The sequence below is a fragment of the Pristiophorus japonicus genome, chromosome 11 (genome assembly GCF_044704955.1).
Source record: "Pristiophorus japonicus isolate sPriJap1 chromosome 11, sPriJap1.hap1, whole genome shotgun sequence".
NCBI lineage: Eukaryota > Metazoa > Chordata > Chondrichthyes > Pristiophoridae > Pristiophorus > Pristiophorus japonicus.
Window position 1 is genome coordinate 19,949,518 of NC_091987.1, and position 14,767 is coordinate 19,964,284.

General features: G+C 47.0%; 1 protein-coding gene across 2 annotated transcripts in view; it reads right to left on the minus strand.

Annotated features, from left to right (window-relative positions):
• The window catches only part of gbe1b (glucan (1,4-alpha-), branching enzyme 1b), a 641,317-nt gene that overhangs the window by 299,652 nt on the left and 326,898 nt on the right, over positions 1 to 14,767 (minus strand). For both annotated transcript variants that reach the window (XM_070893260.1, XM_070893261.1), the window contains exon 6: positions 9,068 to 9,158. In XM_070893260.1, coding sequence (XP_070749361.1) covers positions 9,068 to 9,158 — 91 coding nt within the window. The remainder of the gene's footprint in view (positions 1 to 9,067; positions 9,159 to 14,767) is intronic.

A 14,767-nucleotide genomic window follows, 5' to 3' on the forward strand; every position in this document is an offset into this window, starting at 1 on the left:
TGGCCAGGACAGGGGGGGATAACTCCCCAGCTCCTCTTCAAAACAACGCCACGGGATCTTTTACGTCCACCTGAGAGAGCAGACGGGGCCTCGGTTTAACGTCTCATCCGAAAGGCGGTACCTCCGACAGTGCGGCACTCCCTCAGCACTGCACTGGGAGCGTCACCCTAGATCTTTTTATGCCCATGTCCCTGGAGTGGGACTTGAACCCGCCCTGATTCAGAGGGAGTGTGCGACCCCACTGAGCCACAAACCAAGAACATTTCAAACGCTGAAGCCGCCCACAGATTGAGTTTCCAATCCCATCCAGCCCAATGTGAAAAGACACAAAGCAAAGACCAAGCTTTCACCCCGGACCCTGAAGGGGAGAGAGAAAAATTCACCCTCCAGTCGACTCTCAACCTCCAAACAACTTCAGAATCATAGGGGCTAGACTTTCCACTTTGCTGGATATCGCCCAATGTGTCAGCCTTCATGATTGCTGGAACATCGCCCATTTTTTAGATCGCGACTTTCGGCTCAGCGAAGTGAAACGGGCCCAATGATGTGGAAGGAAAAGCTTCCCTAGCAACGGCCTTCTGCGCATGCGCTTTTTTTGGTGGACAGCTTTTCCCGCATTTCAGGAGGTCAGGAGTCATCTACACATGCGCAGAAAGCCACTGCGGAAGGGGAGGGGGAGAGAGAGAGAGAGAGAGAGAGAGCAGAGAAAGGAGGAGGAAAGCAGAGTGTGAGAGAAGAGATAGTGAGACATTCGAAGAGAGAGAAAAAATAGATAAAAGACTAAACTTACAGCATAGGAGGCGGCCATTGGCCCCGTCGTGCCTGTGCCGGCTCTTTGGAAGAGCTGTCCCAATTTATCTCCCAGTTTTCCCCCCCACCCCCGCTTCTACTTGCTCTCCTTCAACCTTGCCTCAGATGGCAGGGCTCACGCAGAGGCTTTAAGCCACACACCAAAGCACCGTCTCTGTTAAACCACTCAAATGCTCTCGGAAGCACAGAAAGTTCTGCTGGCTGTTTCTCACAGTTCTAGCCGAGGCGTAGAATACAAGAGCGGGGGGTGGGTTATGCTTGAACTGTATAAATCACTAGTTAGGCCATAGCTGGAGTACTGCGTGCAGTTCTGGTCACCGCATTACAGGAAGGATGTGATTGCACTGGAGAAGGTACAGAGGAGATTTACGAGGACTTTGCCAGGACTGGAGAATTTTAGTGATGAGGAAAGATTGGATAGGCTAGGTTTGCTTTCTTTGGAACAGAGGAGGCTGAGGGGAGACCTTATTGAGGTGTAAAAAAATTATGAGGGGCCTAGATAGAGTGGCTCGGAAGGACCTATTTCCCTTAGCAGAGGGATCAATATCCAGGAAGCATAGATTTAAAGTAATTGGGGGGAGGTTTAGAGGGGATTTGAGGAGAACTTTTTTCACCCAGAGGGTGGTGGAGGTCTGGAACTCACTGCCTGAAAGGGTGGTAGAGGCAGAAATCCTCACCACATTTAAAAAGTATTTCGATGTGAATTATAAAGTGCCGTAATCGACAGGGCTATGGACCAAGAGTTGGAAAGTGGGATTAGGCTGGATAGATCTCAGTCGGCCGGCGCGGACACGAAGGGCTGAATGGCTGCCTCCTGTGCTGTACACTTCTACGATTCTATGTGGACACAGTGTACAATATTCCCATCTCCACCCCTGCACTTCATTGTAATCCTAGCACGGGGAGGGTACGTTTTACCATTCATGCAGTGTCTTATCACACCTCTCAAAATCCTCTCAAACGTTTTACCGACAATGAATTGTTTGGGAGTGCAATTACTGCTCTCTCTGCCTTTTTGCACACAGCAGGAACCTTCACAAAGGAACAAGACACCTGACTGAAAATTCACCCTTTGATGGTGGTTGGTTGAATATGCAATGATGCCCAAGTTACTGAGGAATTGCCAGCTCTTTTTCAAAATAGCGCCATGAGATCTTGAAATGAGCACACATACACGTACACACAGCAGGATGGGATCCTGGATCAACAACTCATTACCGCCTGTAATAATGTAAAGATCAGTGAATTAACAGAGAGGGTGGATGAGAGTATTGCGGTCAACGGGGACTTTCAAACGGTGTTTGATGAAGCACCACGGAGCAGATTTGTTTGCAAGATTGAAGCCCATGAGTTTAGAGGTAGTGTCGACGTGGATACAAAATTGGCCATGTTCAGGGGCCCAGCAGAGGCGAGGGCCCAGAGGCAGCACGGGCCAGCCCACACTGCGATATACACAGATACACTGTTTTGAGTACTGTTGAGGGGGATGACTCATCAGGGGAGAGCAGCAGCAGCCAAGTTCATGGCACCGTGGCTGGCTCTGCTGCACAGGAGGGCAAGAAAAAGAGTGGGACAGCGATAGTGATAGGGGATTCAATGGTGAGGGGAATAGATAGGCGTTTCTGCGGCCGCGACCGAGACTCCAGGATGGTATGTTGTCTCCCTGGTGCAAGGGTCAAGGATGTCTCGGAGCGGGTGCAGGACATTCTGAAATGGGAGGGAGAACAGCCAGTTGTCGTGGTGCACATTGGTACCAACGACAGAGGTAAAAAAAGGGTTGAGGTCCTACGAAACGAATTTAAGGAGCTAGGAGCTAAATTAAAAAGTAGGACCTCAAAAGTAGTAATCTCGGGATTGCTACCAGTGCCACGTGATAGTCAGAGTAGGAATCGCAGGATAGCGCAGATGAATACGTGGCTTGAGCAGTGGTGCAGCAGGGAGGGATTCAAATTCCTGGGGCATTGGGACCGGTTCTGGGGGAGGTGGGACCAGTACAAACCGGACGGTCTGCACCTGGGCAGGACCGGAACCAATGTCCTTGGGGAAGTGTTTGCTAGTGCTGTTGGGGAGGATTTAAACTAATATGGCAGGGGGATGGGAACCAATGCAGGGAGATAGAGGGAAACAAAAAGGAAGCAAAAGCAAAAGACAGAAAGGAGATGAGGAAAAGTGGAGGGCAGAGAAACCCAAGGCAAAGAACAAAAAGGGCCACTGTACAGCAAAATTCTAAAAGGACAAAGGGTGTTAAAAAAACAAGCCTGAAGGCTTTGTGTCTTAATGCAAGGAGTATCCGCAATAAGGTGGATGAATTAATTGTGCAAATCGATGTTAATAAATATGATGTAATTGGGATTACGGAGACGTGGCTCCAGGATGATCAGGGCTGGGAACTCAACATTCAGGGGTATTCAACATTCAGGAAGGATAGAATAAAAGGAAAAGGAGGTGGGGTAGCATTGTTGGTTAAAGAGGAGATTAATGCAATAGTTAGGAAAGACATTAGCTTGGATGATGTGGAATCTATATGGGTAGAGCTGCAGAACACCAAAGGGCAAAAAACGTTAGTAGGAGTTGTGTACAGACCTCCAAACAGTAATAGGGATGTTGGGGAGGGCATCAAACAGGAAATTAGGGGTGCATGCAATAAAGGTGTAGCAGTTATAATGGGTGACTTTAATATGCACATAGATTGGGCTAGCCAAACTGGAAGCAATACGGTGGAGGAGGATTTCCTGGAGTGCATAAGGGATGGTTTTCTAGACCAATATGTTGAGGAACCAACTAGGGGGGAGGCCATCTTAAACTGGGTGTTGTGTAATGAGAGAGGATTAATTAGCAATCTCATTGTGCGAGGCCCCTTGGGGAAGAGTGACCATAATATGGTGGAATTCTGCATTAGGATGGAGAATGAAACAGTAAATTCAGAGACCATGGTCCAGAACTTAAAGAAGGGTAACTTTGAAGGTATGAGGCGTGAATTGGCTAGGATAGATTGGCAAATGATACTTAGGGGGTTGACTGTGGATGGGCAATGGCAGACATTTAGAGACCGCATGGATGAATTACAACAATTGTACATTCCTGTCTGGCGTAAAAATAAAAAAGGGAAGGTGGCTCAACCGTGGCTATCTAGGGAAATCAGGGATAGTATTAAAGCCAAGGAAGTGGCATACAAATTGGCCAGAAATAGCAGCGAACCTGGGGACTGGGAGAAATTTAGAACTCAGCAGAGGAGGACAAAGGGTTTGATTAGGGCAGCGAAAATGGAGTACGAGAAGAAGCTTGCAGGGAACATTAAGGTGGATTGCAAAAGTTTCTATATGTATGTAAAGAGAAAAAGGTTAGTAAAGACAAACGTAGGTCCCCTGCAGTCAGAATCAGGGGAAGTCATAACGGGGAACAAAGAAATGGCAGACCAATTGAACAAGTACTTTGGTTCGGTATTCACTAAGGAGGATACAAACAACCTTCCGGATATAAAAGGGGTCAGAGGGTCTAGTAAGGAGGGGGAACTGAGGGAAATCTTTATTAGTCGGGAAATTGTGTTGGGGAAATTGATGGGATTGAAGGCCGATAAATCCCCAGGGCCTGATGGACTGCATCCCAGAGTACTTAAGGAGGTGGCCTTGGAAATAGCGGATGCATTGACAGTCATTTTCCAACATTCCATTGACTCTGGATCAGTTTCTATGGAGTGGAGGGTAGCCAATGTAACCCCACTTTTTAAAAAAGGAGGGAGAGAGAAAACAGGGAATTATAGACCGGTCAGCCTGACCTCAGTAGTGGGTAAAATGATGGAATCAATTATTAAGGATGTCATAGCAGTGCATCTGGAAAATGGTGACATGATAGGTCCAAGTCAGCAAGGATTTGTGAAAGGGAAATCATGCTTGACAAATCTTCTGGAATTTTTTGAGGATGTTTCCAGTAAAGTGGACAAAGGAGAACCAGTTGATGTGGTATATTTGGACTTTCAGAAGGCTTTCGACAAGGTCCCACACAAGAGATTAATGTGCAAAGTTAAAGCACATGGGATTGGGGGTAGTGTGCTGACGTGGACTGAGAACTGGTTGTCAGACAGGAAGCAAAGAGTAGGAGTAAACGGGTACTTTTCAGAATGGCAGGCAGTGACTAGTGGGGTGCCGCAAGGTTCTGTGCTGGGGCCCCAGCTGTTTACATTGTACATTAATGATTTAGACGAGGGGATTAAATGCAGTATCTCCAAATTTGCGGATGACACTAAGTTGGGTGGCAGTGTGAGCTGCGAGGAGGATGCTATTCGGCTGCAGAGTGACTTGGATAGGTTAGGTGAGTGGGCAAATGCATGGCAGATGAAGTATAATGTGGATAAATGTGAGGTTATCCACTTTGGTGGTAAAAACAGAGAGACAGACTATTATCTGAATGGTGACAGATTCGGAAAAGGGAAGGTGCAACGAGACCTGGGTGTCATGGTACATCAGTCATTGAAGGTTAGCATGCAGGTACAGCAGGCGGTTAAGAAAGCAAATGGCATGTTGGCCTTCATAGCGAGGGATTTGAATACAGGGGCAGGGAGGTGTTGCTATAGTTGTACAGGGCCTTGGTGAGGCCACACCTGGAGTATTGTGTACAGTTTTGGTCTCCTAACTTGAGGAAGGACATTCTTGCTATTGAGGGAGTGCAGCGAAGATTCACCAGACTGATTCCCGGGATGGCGGGACTGACCTATCAAGAAAGACTGGATCAACTGGGTTTGTATTCACTGGAGTTCAGAAGAATGAGAGGGGACCTCATAGAAACGTTTAAAATTCTGACGGGTTTAGACAGGTTAGATGCAGGAAGAATGTTCCCAATGTTGGGGAAGTCCAGAACCAGGGGTCACAGTCTGAGGATAAGGGGTAAGCCATTTAGGACCGAGATGAGGAGAAACTTCTTCACCCAGAGAGTGGTGAACCTGTGGAATTCTCTACCACAGAAAGTAGTTGAGGCCAATTCACTAAATATATTCAAAAGGGAGTTAGATGAAGTCCTTACTACTCGGGGGATCAAGGGTTATGGCGAGAAAGCAGGAAGGGGGTACTGAAGTTTCATGTTCAGCCATGAACTCATTGAATGGCGGTGCAGGCTAGAAGGGCTGAATGGCCTGCTCCTGCACCTATTTTCTATGTTTCTATTTTTCTATGTGTGCACACTAGGTCCGTGCAGCGGAGCTGGTCTCCAGTCATCTTGGTTAACCCTTGCCACTGGACCAAGACCGAGCTCTGTCAAGCCCGTGTGGTGGCTGGTGTGCAACGGTCACCCCACGTTAAAAAAATTCATGCAAAGGCATCCTCCACCCTTCAACATGTAGTTCTGGACCTGGAATGTCAGGTCCTTCACTGAAACACCTGTGAACTCATCCTTTTTGGTGTGGAAGCAGGTCATCCTCAAAATGAGGGAACGAGGGAAGACGACGACAAAAGTGGCTCAGGTTAAGAAAGCAGAGAGTAGTGGTGAATGGTTGCTTTTCAGACTGAAGGGAAGTATTTTAATATAGATTATATATAATGACCTGCACTGAGGTATGCAGGGCACAATTTCAAAGTTTGCAGATGATGTGAAACTTGGAAACTTAACAGCGAGGAGTAACAGACTTGAGAACGCAGCTGTACGTACAACAAAGCATTGAAGGTGGCAGGGCAGGTTAGGTTAAGCAGGCCGTTAAAAAGGCACACGGGATACTGGGTTCTATAAATAGAGGCATCAAGTATAAAAGCAAGGACGTTATGCTCAACCTTCATAAAGCACTGGTTCGGCTTCAACTCGAGTATTGTATATTCTACAGATATGTAAAGAGAAAAAGGTTAGTGAAGACAAACGTAGGTCCCCTGCAGTCAGAATCAGGGGAAGTCATAACGGGGAACAAAGAAATGGCAGACCAATTGAACAAGTACTTTGGTTCGGTATTCACTAAGGAGGACACAAACAACCTTCCGGATATAAAAGGGGTCAGAGGGTCTAGTAAGAAGGAGGAACTGAGGGAAATCCTTATTAGTCGTGAAATTGTGTTGGGGAAATTGATGGGATTGAAGGCCGATAAATCCCCAGGGCCTGATGGACTGCATCCCAGGGTACTTAAGGAGGTGGCCTTGGAAATAGCAGATGCATTGACAGTCATTTTCCAACATACCATAGACTCTGGATCAGTTCCTATCGAGTGGAGGGTAGCCAATGTAACCCCACTTTTTAAAAAAGAAGGGAGAGAAAACAGGGAATTATAGACCGGTCAGCCTGACATCGGTAGTGGGTAAAATGATGGAATCAATTATTTCCAAAAGCAGCACATTTGGAAAGAGGTGACAGGATAGGTCGAAGTCAGCATGGATTTGTGAAAGGGAAATCATGCTTGACAAATCTTCTGGAATTTTTTGAGGATGGTTCCAGTAGAATGGACAAGGGAGAACCAGTTGATGTGGTGTATCCAGACTTTCAGAAGGCTTTCGACAAGGTCCCACACAAGAGATTAATGTGCAAAGTTAAAGCACATGGGATTGGGGGTAGTGTGCTGACGTGGATTGAGAACTGGTTGGCAGACAGGAAGCAAAGAGTAGGAGTAAACGGGTACTTTTCAGAATGGCAGACAGTGACTAGTGGGGTACCGCAAGGTTCTGTGCTGGAGCCCCAGCTGTTTACACTGTACATTAATGATTTAGACGAGGGGATTAAATGTATCTCCAAATTTGCGGATGACACTAAGCTGGATGGCAGTGTGAGCTGTGAGGAGGATGCTATGAGGCTGCAGAGTGACTTGGATAGGTTAGGTGAGTGGGCAAATGCATAGCAGATGAAGTATAATGTGGATAAATGTGAGGTTATCCACTTTGGTGGTAAAAACAGAGAGACAGACTATTATCTGAATGGTGACAGGTTAGGAAAAGGGGAGGTGCAACGAGACCTGGGTGTCATGGTACATCAGTCATTGAAGGTTGGCATGCAGGTACAGCAGGCGGTTAAGAAAGCAAATGGCATGTTGGCCTTCATAGCGAGGGGATTTGAGTACAGGGGCAGGGAGGTGTTACTACAGTTGTACAGGGCCTTGGTGAGGCCACACCTGGAGTATTGTGTACAGTTTTGGTCTCCTAACTTGAGGAAGGACATTCTTGCTATTGAGGGAGTGCAGCGAAGGTTCACCAGACTGATTCCCGGGATGGCGGGACTGACATATCAAGAAAGACTGGATCAACTGGGATTGTATTCACTGGAGTTCAGAAGAGTAAGAGGGGACCTCATAGAAACGTTTAAAATTCTGACAGGTTTAGACAGGTTAGATGCAGGAAGAATGTTCCCAATGTTGGGGAAGTCCAGAACCAGGGGTCACAGTCTAAGGATAAGGGGTAAGCCATTTAGGACCGAGATGAGGAGAAACTTCTTCACCCAGAGAGTGGTGAACCTGTGGAATTCTCTACCACAGAAAGTTGTTGAGGCCATTTCACTAAATATATTCAAAAAGGAGTTAGATGTAGTCCTTACTACTAGGGGGATCAAGGGGTATGGCGAGAAAGCAGGAACGGGGTACTAAAGTTGCATGTTCAGCCATGAACTCATTGAATGGCGGTGCAGGCTCGAAGGGCCGAATGGCCTATTCCTGCACCTATTTTCTATGTTTCTATTGTGTGTAATTCTGGGCACCACACTTTAGGAAGGATGTCAAAGACCTAGAGAGGGTGCAGATCAGATTTATTACCAGCGGTGAAAGACTTCAGTTAACACAGACCGACTGGAGAAGTTGGGATTGTTTTCCTCAGAGCTGAGGTGAGATTTAATAGAGGTATTCAAAATGATGAAGAATCTTGATAGAGTAGATAAGGAAAAACTGTGGCAGGAGGGTCGGTAACCAGAGGGGCATCGATTTAAGATAATCGGCAAAAGAACCAGAGGTGATATGAGGAAACTTTTTTAAAAAACGCAGCGAGTTGTTGTGATCGGGAGCGCGCTGCCTGAAAGGGCGGTGGGAGCAGATTCAATAGTAACTCTCAAAAGGGAATTAGAAAAATACTTGAAGGGGAGAAATTTTGCAGGGCTGTGGGGAAAGAGCGGGAGGGGAGTGGGACAAATTGAATCGCTCTCCCAAACAGCTGGCAGAGGCACGATGGGACGAGTGGCCCACTTCTGTGCTGTCATTCGATGATGAGTGTGTTCGTGAAATCACCAGCACAAAACTTCAGCTCCTCCTTTTGGCTTTTCTAATTTCCCAAACTTGGAAGACTATTTCAGGAAGAAAGTGGTTCTTAAATACCTTGATGCAGCAAAGAAGCTGGTAACTTGATAACCGAAACTGGCATAGTAGGCATGCTCCATTATAGCCATCAGCTGGATGCAGTTATAACCTGCAAATGACAAGAAAAACATAACGCTCGGTGTTGCAAGATTAAGTTATTTTACAACAACTTTCATTTACATAGCACCTATACAAACGAGTAAATCCTCAGACCATTGCTTCTGCTGGGCACCTCTTCTAACCCCATCGAGCTGTCCATCCAAAATGGAGCCTCTCGCCCTCCACCACAGCTAACAGATTGGTTGGCTGAATCACAGAATCAATCATAAAATACAGCACAGGAAGCGGCCATTCGGCCCATCGTGTGTACCACCTACAAGATGCACTGCAGCAACTCGCCAAGGCTTCTTCGGCAGCACCTCCCAAACCCGCGACCTCTACCACCTAGAAGGACGAGGGCAGCAGGCGCATGGGAACACCACCCACCTCCACGTTCCCCTCCAAGTCACACACCATCCTGACTTGGAAATATATTGGCCGTTCCTTCATCGTCGCTGGGTCACAATCCTGGAACTCCCTCCCTAACAGCACTGTGGGAGCACCTTCACCACACGGACTGCAGCGGTTCAAGGCGGCGGCTCACCACCACCTTCTCAAGGGGCAATTAGGGGAAGGGCAATAAATGCCGGCCTTGCCAGCGACGCCCACATCCCGTGAATGAATTTTTTTTTTAAAATTGTGCCTGTGCAGCCTCTGTGAAAGAACTCGGCAATCAGTCCCACTCCCCCTGCTCTTTCCCACAGCCCTCGAAACTTTTCCCCGTCAAATATTCATCCAATTCCCTTTTGAAATAGGCAACGCTTCCCAGCAATACCAGTTTCGCAATTGCCTCCTGAAGGTGCGAATCTCACTCTAGGGTATCTCAAGAAGCCAAAAAGCAGCATCACATTTCAAACACCTTGACCCCCAAAACCTCTGGCGCTGGATTTTCGGTTTATTACCACCTCTGTTAGCGTCCCGGAGGAGCGGTAATGGTGGCGGGAAGCATTTCCGGGCGGGCAGCCAGCTTCCAGCGCCCCACTGGGACATTCGGTGCCGGGTTTACAGGGCGCGGAGCACTACCGCCCAGGATGCGACACCGGTTCGATCCGTACTGCCGACAGAGCCCCCTGGTGGGACCGCCTGTTAAAGTGGGAGGCCCAAGCTGTAGCAGCCGGCCGCAGCGAAGGAAGTAACGTCAACTGGAGGTGTGATTGTTTGTTTATTTATTTATTTTTGCGATTCATGTGGGTGTGGCGTCAGAAAAGTATTGGGAATGTTTTTGGTGCTTTTTCTTTTCCCCCCAGTTCTTTTTTTTTTTCCACGGAAGCCTGTCTTATGGCGCTCAAAGGCCGGCTGTTTCGCTCGGATGTTGCCTTGCTCAGCCGGCCGAGTGCCCAAAGCGAGGTGTGCAACGCCTCCCTTAGCGCCCCGCTCCACACTCGGGGCCCAGCTGGTGAAAGTTACGGCTGGAAAGCCAAACTATTTTCCAACATAAAAGTTACCGCCCCGCCCGGATAACAGAGGCTGACCGAATATCCAACCCTTGGTGTCCTGATCCTTGAATTGGAGAGAAGAGAATTCCACAGCAAGAACTTTTCAACCTTATTTATCTCGTCTCATTTTTATTCATTGCTATTTCCAGATAATGCTCCAATCTGTAAAAACGTACGGCACTACTCGAAATAATTGTTTTTATTTTCTTTGAACAATCGGCAGAGTTCCCTAGGGATCCTTCAACAGAGAACTAATACGTCTCTACTTACCTGTAGAATAACTCTACTAGGCCTGGTGCTGTGCTTAAACTGCAGTGACCTTGGTCTCTTTATTGTAACCGCGTGGTGACCAGCCTTTTATACAGTTCCTGCCTGGGCCTCCCACAATTGCACCCTCTAGTGGTACCAGCATAGTATATACACGGAGTACACATATATGACAAGAACTGGTAAAAAAAAACATTAAAAACACTGCAGCCGGCTAAACGCGTTGCTTCAGCAACGAGGAAGGAAGAACTCTCCTTCCAATGGAGAGAGCACATGGAAACAAAAGATTACCTTTCACCTTTATGATTCAAAACAACACAACACGGGTCAATAATTGGTGGATGCAAATTGTCACAAAGAAAATAATTTCCTTTTGGGGTGCAAAGGGAAAATAAAGCTCTCGAGCCTGCTTCTTGCGGTTAATAGTTCCCTGAGCGTTACAAGAAGATATTTCTGCAATCATCACGATCAGTAATTCTCCATTATATCCTTTGCAATAATTACTCCATAATTGCATTTTAATCTAATTTCAGCTCTACACCCTAGTATCGACACCAGAATACACAAGTTATACATGGCAGAGATCCACAATCCACTCACGTGAACTGGATAAAATGAAGGAGTTTTGGGTTGGCAGAATGGGGGCAGTAATGGTGTGCCCCAGGGATCTGTACAGGGATCGCTTTTGTTTTTCAATTATATAAAAGGACAGGGGACTGGGGGGAGGGTTGAAGGAGTGGAATCAAGCCCCAAACCCTAAGTCATTCTGAGATCGGCCAACGTAACTCTGGAAGATCACCTCCATTTCGCTCCCAGTAATCTCTAAGGCCGTACAGCCCTTTGACTGAGTAAGTCAGCATTCCCCAGCTTGGTCCCTTCCCTGCCAAGTTGGCCAAACCACCACCCACCTCACCCCCTCTACCTCCACACACACCTGTTGGCCAAACCCAACTCTGCCACTGCTTTTAGTCATCATCATAGGCAGTCCCTCGGAATCGAGGAAGACTTGCTTCCGCTCCTGAAGTGAGTTCTCTGGTGGCTGAACCAGAGACCCTGTCACAGGTGGGACAGATATTTGTCGAAGGAAGGGGTGTGTAGGACTGGTTTACCGCACGCTCCTTCCGCTGTCTGCGCTTGACCTCGTCACGCTCTCGGCGTCGAGATTCGAAGAGCTCAACGCCCTCCCGGATGCACTTTCTCCACTTAGGACGGTCTTTGTCCAGGGACTCCCAGGTGTCAGTGGGAATGTTGCACTTTATCAGGGAGGCTTTGAGAGTGCCACGTGCTAGTCAGAGTAGGAATCGCAGGATAGCTCAGATGAATACGTGGCTTGAGCAGTGGTGCAGAAGGGAGGGATTCAAATTCCTGGGACATTGGAACCGGTTCTGGGGGAGGTGGGACCAGTACAAACCGGACGGTTTGCACCTGGGCAGGACCAGAACCAATGTCCGAGGGGGAGTGTTTGCTCGTGCTGTTTGGGAGGGGTTAAACTAATATGGCAGGGGGATGGGAACCTATGCAGGGAGACAGAGGGGAATAAATGGAGACAGGAGCAAAGGATAGAAAGGAAAATAGTAAAAATGGAGGACAGAGAAACCCAAGGCAAAAAACAAAAAGGGCCACTTTACAGCAGAATTCTAAAGAGTCAAAGTGTGTTAATAAGACAAGCCTGAAAACTCTGTGCCTCAATGCGAGGAGTATTCGGAATAAGGTGGACGAACTAACTGCGCAGACAGCAGTTAACGGATATGATGTGATTGGCATCACGGAGACATGGCTCCAGGGTGACCAAGGCTGGGAACTCAACATCCAGGGGTATTCAATATTTAGGAAGGATAGACAGAAAGGAAAAGGAGGCGGGGTGGCGTTGCTGGTTAAAGAGGAAATTAATGCAATTGTGAGGACGGACATTCGCCTGGATGATGTGGAATCTGTATGGGTAAAGCTACGGAATACCAAAGGGCAGAAAACGCTGGTGGGAGTTGTGTACAGACCACCAAATAGTAGTAGTGAGGTTGGGGAAGCATCAAACAAGAAATAAGGGATGCGTGCAATAAAGGTACAGCAGTTATCATGGGCGACTTTAATCTACATATTGATTGGGCTAACCTAACTGGTAGCAATGCGGTGGAGGAGGATTTCCTGGAGTGTATTAGGGATGGTTTTCTTGACCAATATGTTGAGGAACCAACCAGAGAGCTGGCCATCCTAGACTGGGTGATGTGTAATGAGAAGGGACTAATTAGCAATCTTGTTGTGCGAGGCCCCTTGGGGGAAGAGTGACCATAATATGGTAGAATTCTTTATTAAGATGGAGAGTGACAAAGTTAATTCAGAAACTAGGGTCCTGAACTTAAGGAAAGGTAACTTTGATGGTATGAGGCACGAATTGGCTAGATTAGACTGGCAAATGATACTTAAAGGGTTGACGGTGGATAGGCAATGGCAAACCTTTAAAGATCATATGGACGAACTTCAACAATTGTACATCCCTGTCGGGAGTAAAAATAAAATGGGGAAGGTGGTTAAACCGTGGCTAACAAGGGAAATTAAGGATAGTGTTAAATCCAAGGAAGAGGCATATAAAATTAGCCAGAAAAAGTAGCAAGCGGGAGGACTGGGAGAAATTTAGAATACAGCAGAGGAGGACAAAGGGTTTAATTAAGAGGGGGAAAAACAGAGTACGAGAGGAAGCTTGCCGGAAACATAAAAAATGACTGCAAAAGCTTCGATAGATATGTGAAGAGAAAAAGATAAGTGAAGACAAACGTTGGTCCCTTGCAGTCGGATTCGGGTGAATTTATAATGGGGAACAAAGAAATGGCAGATCAATTGAACAAATACTTTGGTTTTGTCTTCACAAAGGAAGACACAAATAACCTTCCCGATGTACTAGGGGTCCGAAGGTTGAGTGAGAAGGAGGAACTGAAGGATATCCTTATTAGGCGGGAAATTGTGTGAGGGAAATTGACGGGATTGAAGGCCGATAAATCCCCAGGGCCTGATAGTTTACATCCCAGAGTACTTAAGGAAGTGGCCCGAGAAATAGTGGATGCATTGACTCTGGATCAGTTCCTATGGACTGGAGGGTAGCTACTGTAACACCACTTTTTAAAAAAAGGGAGAGAAAAAAAAACAGGTAATCATAGCCTGACATCAGTAGTGGGGAAAATGTTGGAATCAATCATTAAGGATGAAATGGCAGCACATTTGGAAAGCAGTGATAGGATTGCTCCAAGTCAGCATGGATTTATGAAGGGGAAATCATGCTTGACAAATCTGGAATTTTTTGAGGATGTAACTAGTAGAGTGGACAAGGGAGAACCCAGTTGATGTGGTGTATTTGGACTTTCAAAAGGCTTTGGACAAGGTCCCACACAGGAGATTGGTGTGCAAAATCAAAGCACATGGTATTGGGGATAATGTACTGATGTGGATAGAGAACTGGTTGGCAGACAGGAAGCAGAGAGTCGGGATTAACGGGTCCTTTTCAGAATGACAGGCAGTGACTAGTGGAGTGCCGCAGGGCTCAGTGCTGGGACCCCAGCTCTTTACAATATATATTAATGATTTGGATGATGGAATTGAGTGTAATATCTCCAACTTTGCAGATGACCCTAAACTGTGTGGTGGTGTGAGCTGTGAGGAGGACACCAGGAGGCTGCAGGATGACTTGGACAGGTTAGGCGAGTGGGCAAATACATGGCAGATGCAGTATAATGTGGATAAATGTGTGGTTAGCCACTTTGGGGGCAAAAACACGAAGGCAGAATATTATCTGAATGGCGGCAAATTAGGAAAAGGGGAGGTGCAGAGAGACCTGGGTGTCATGATTCATCAGTCATTGAAAGTTGGCATGCAAGTACAGCAGGGTGTAGAAGGCAAATGGTATGTTGGCCTTCATAGCTAGGGGATT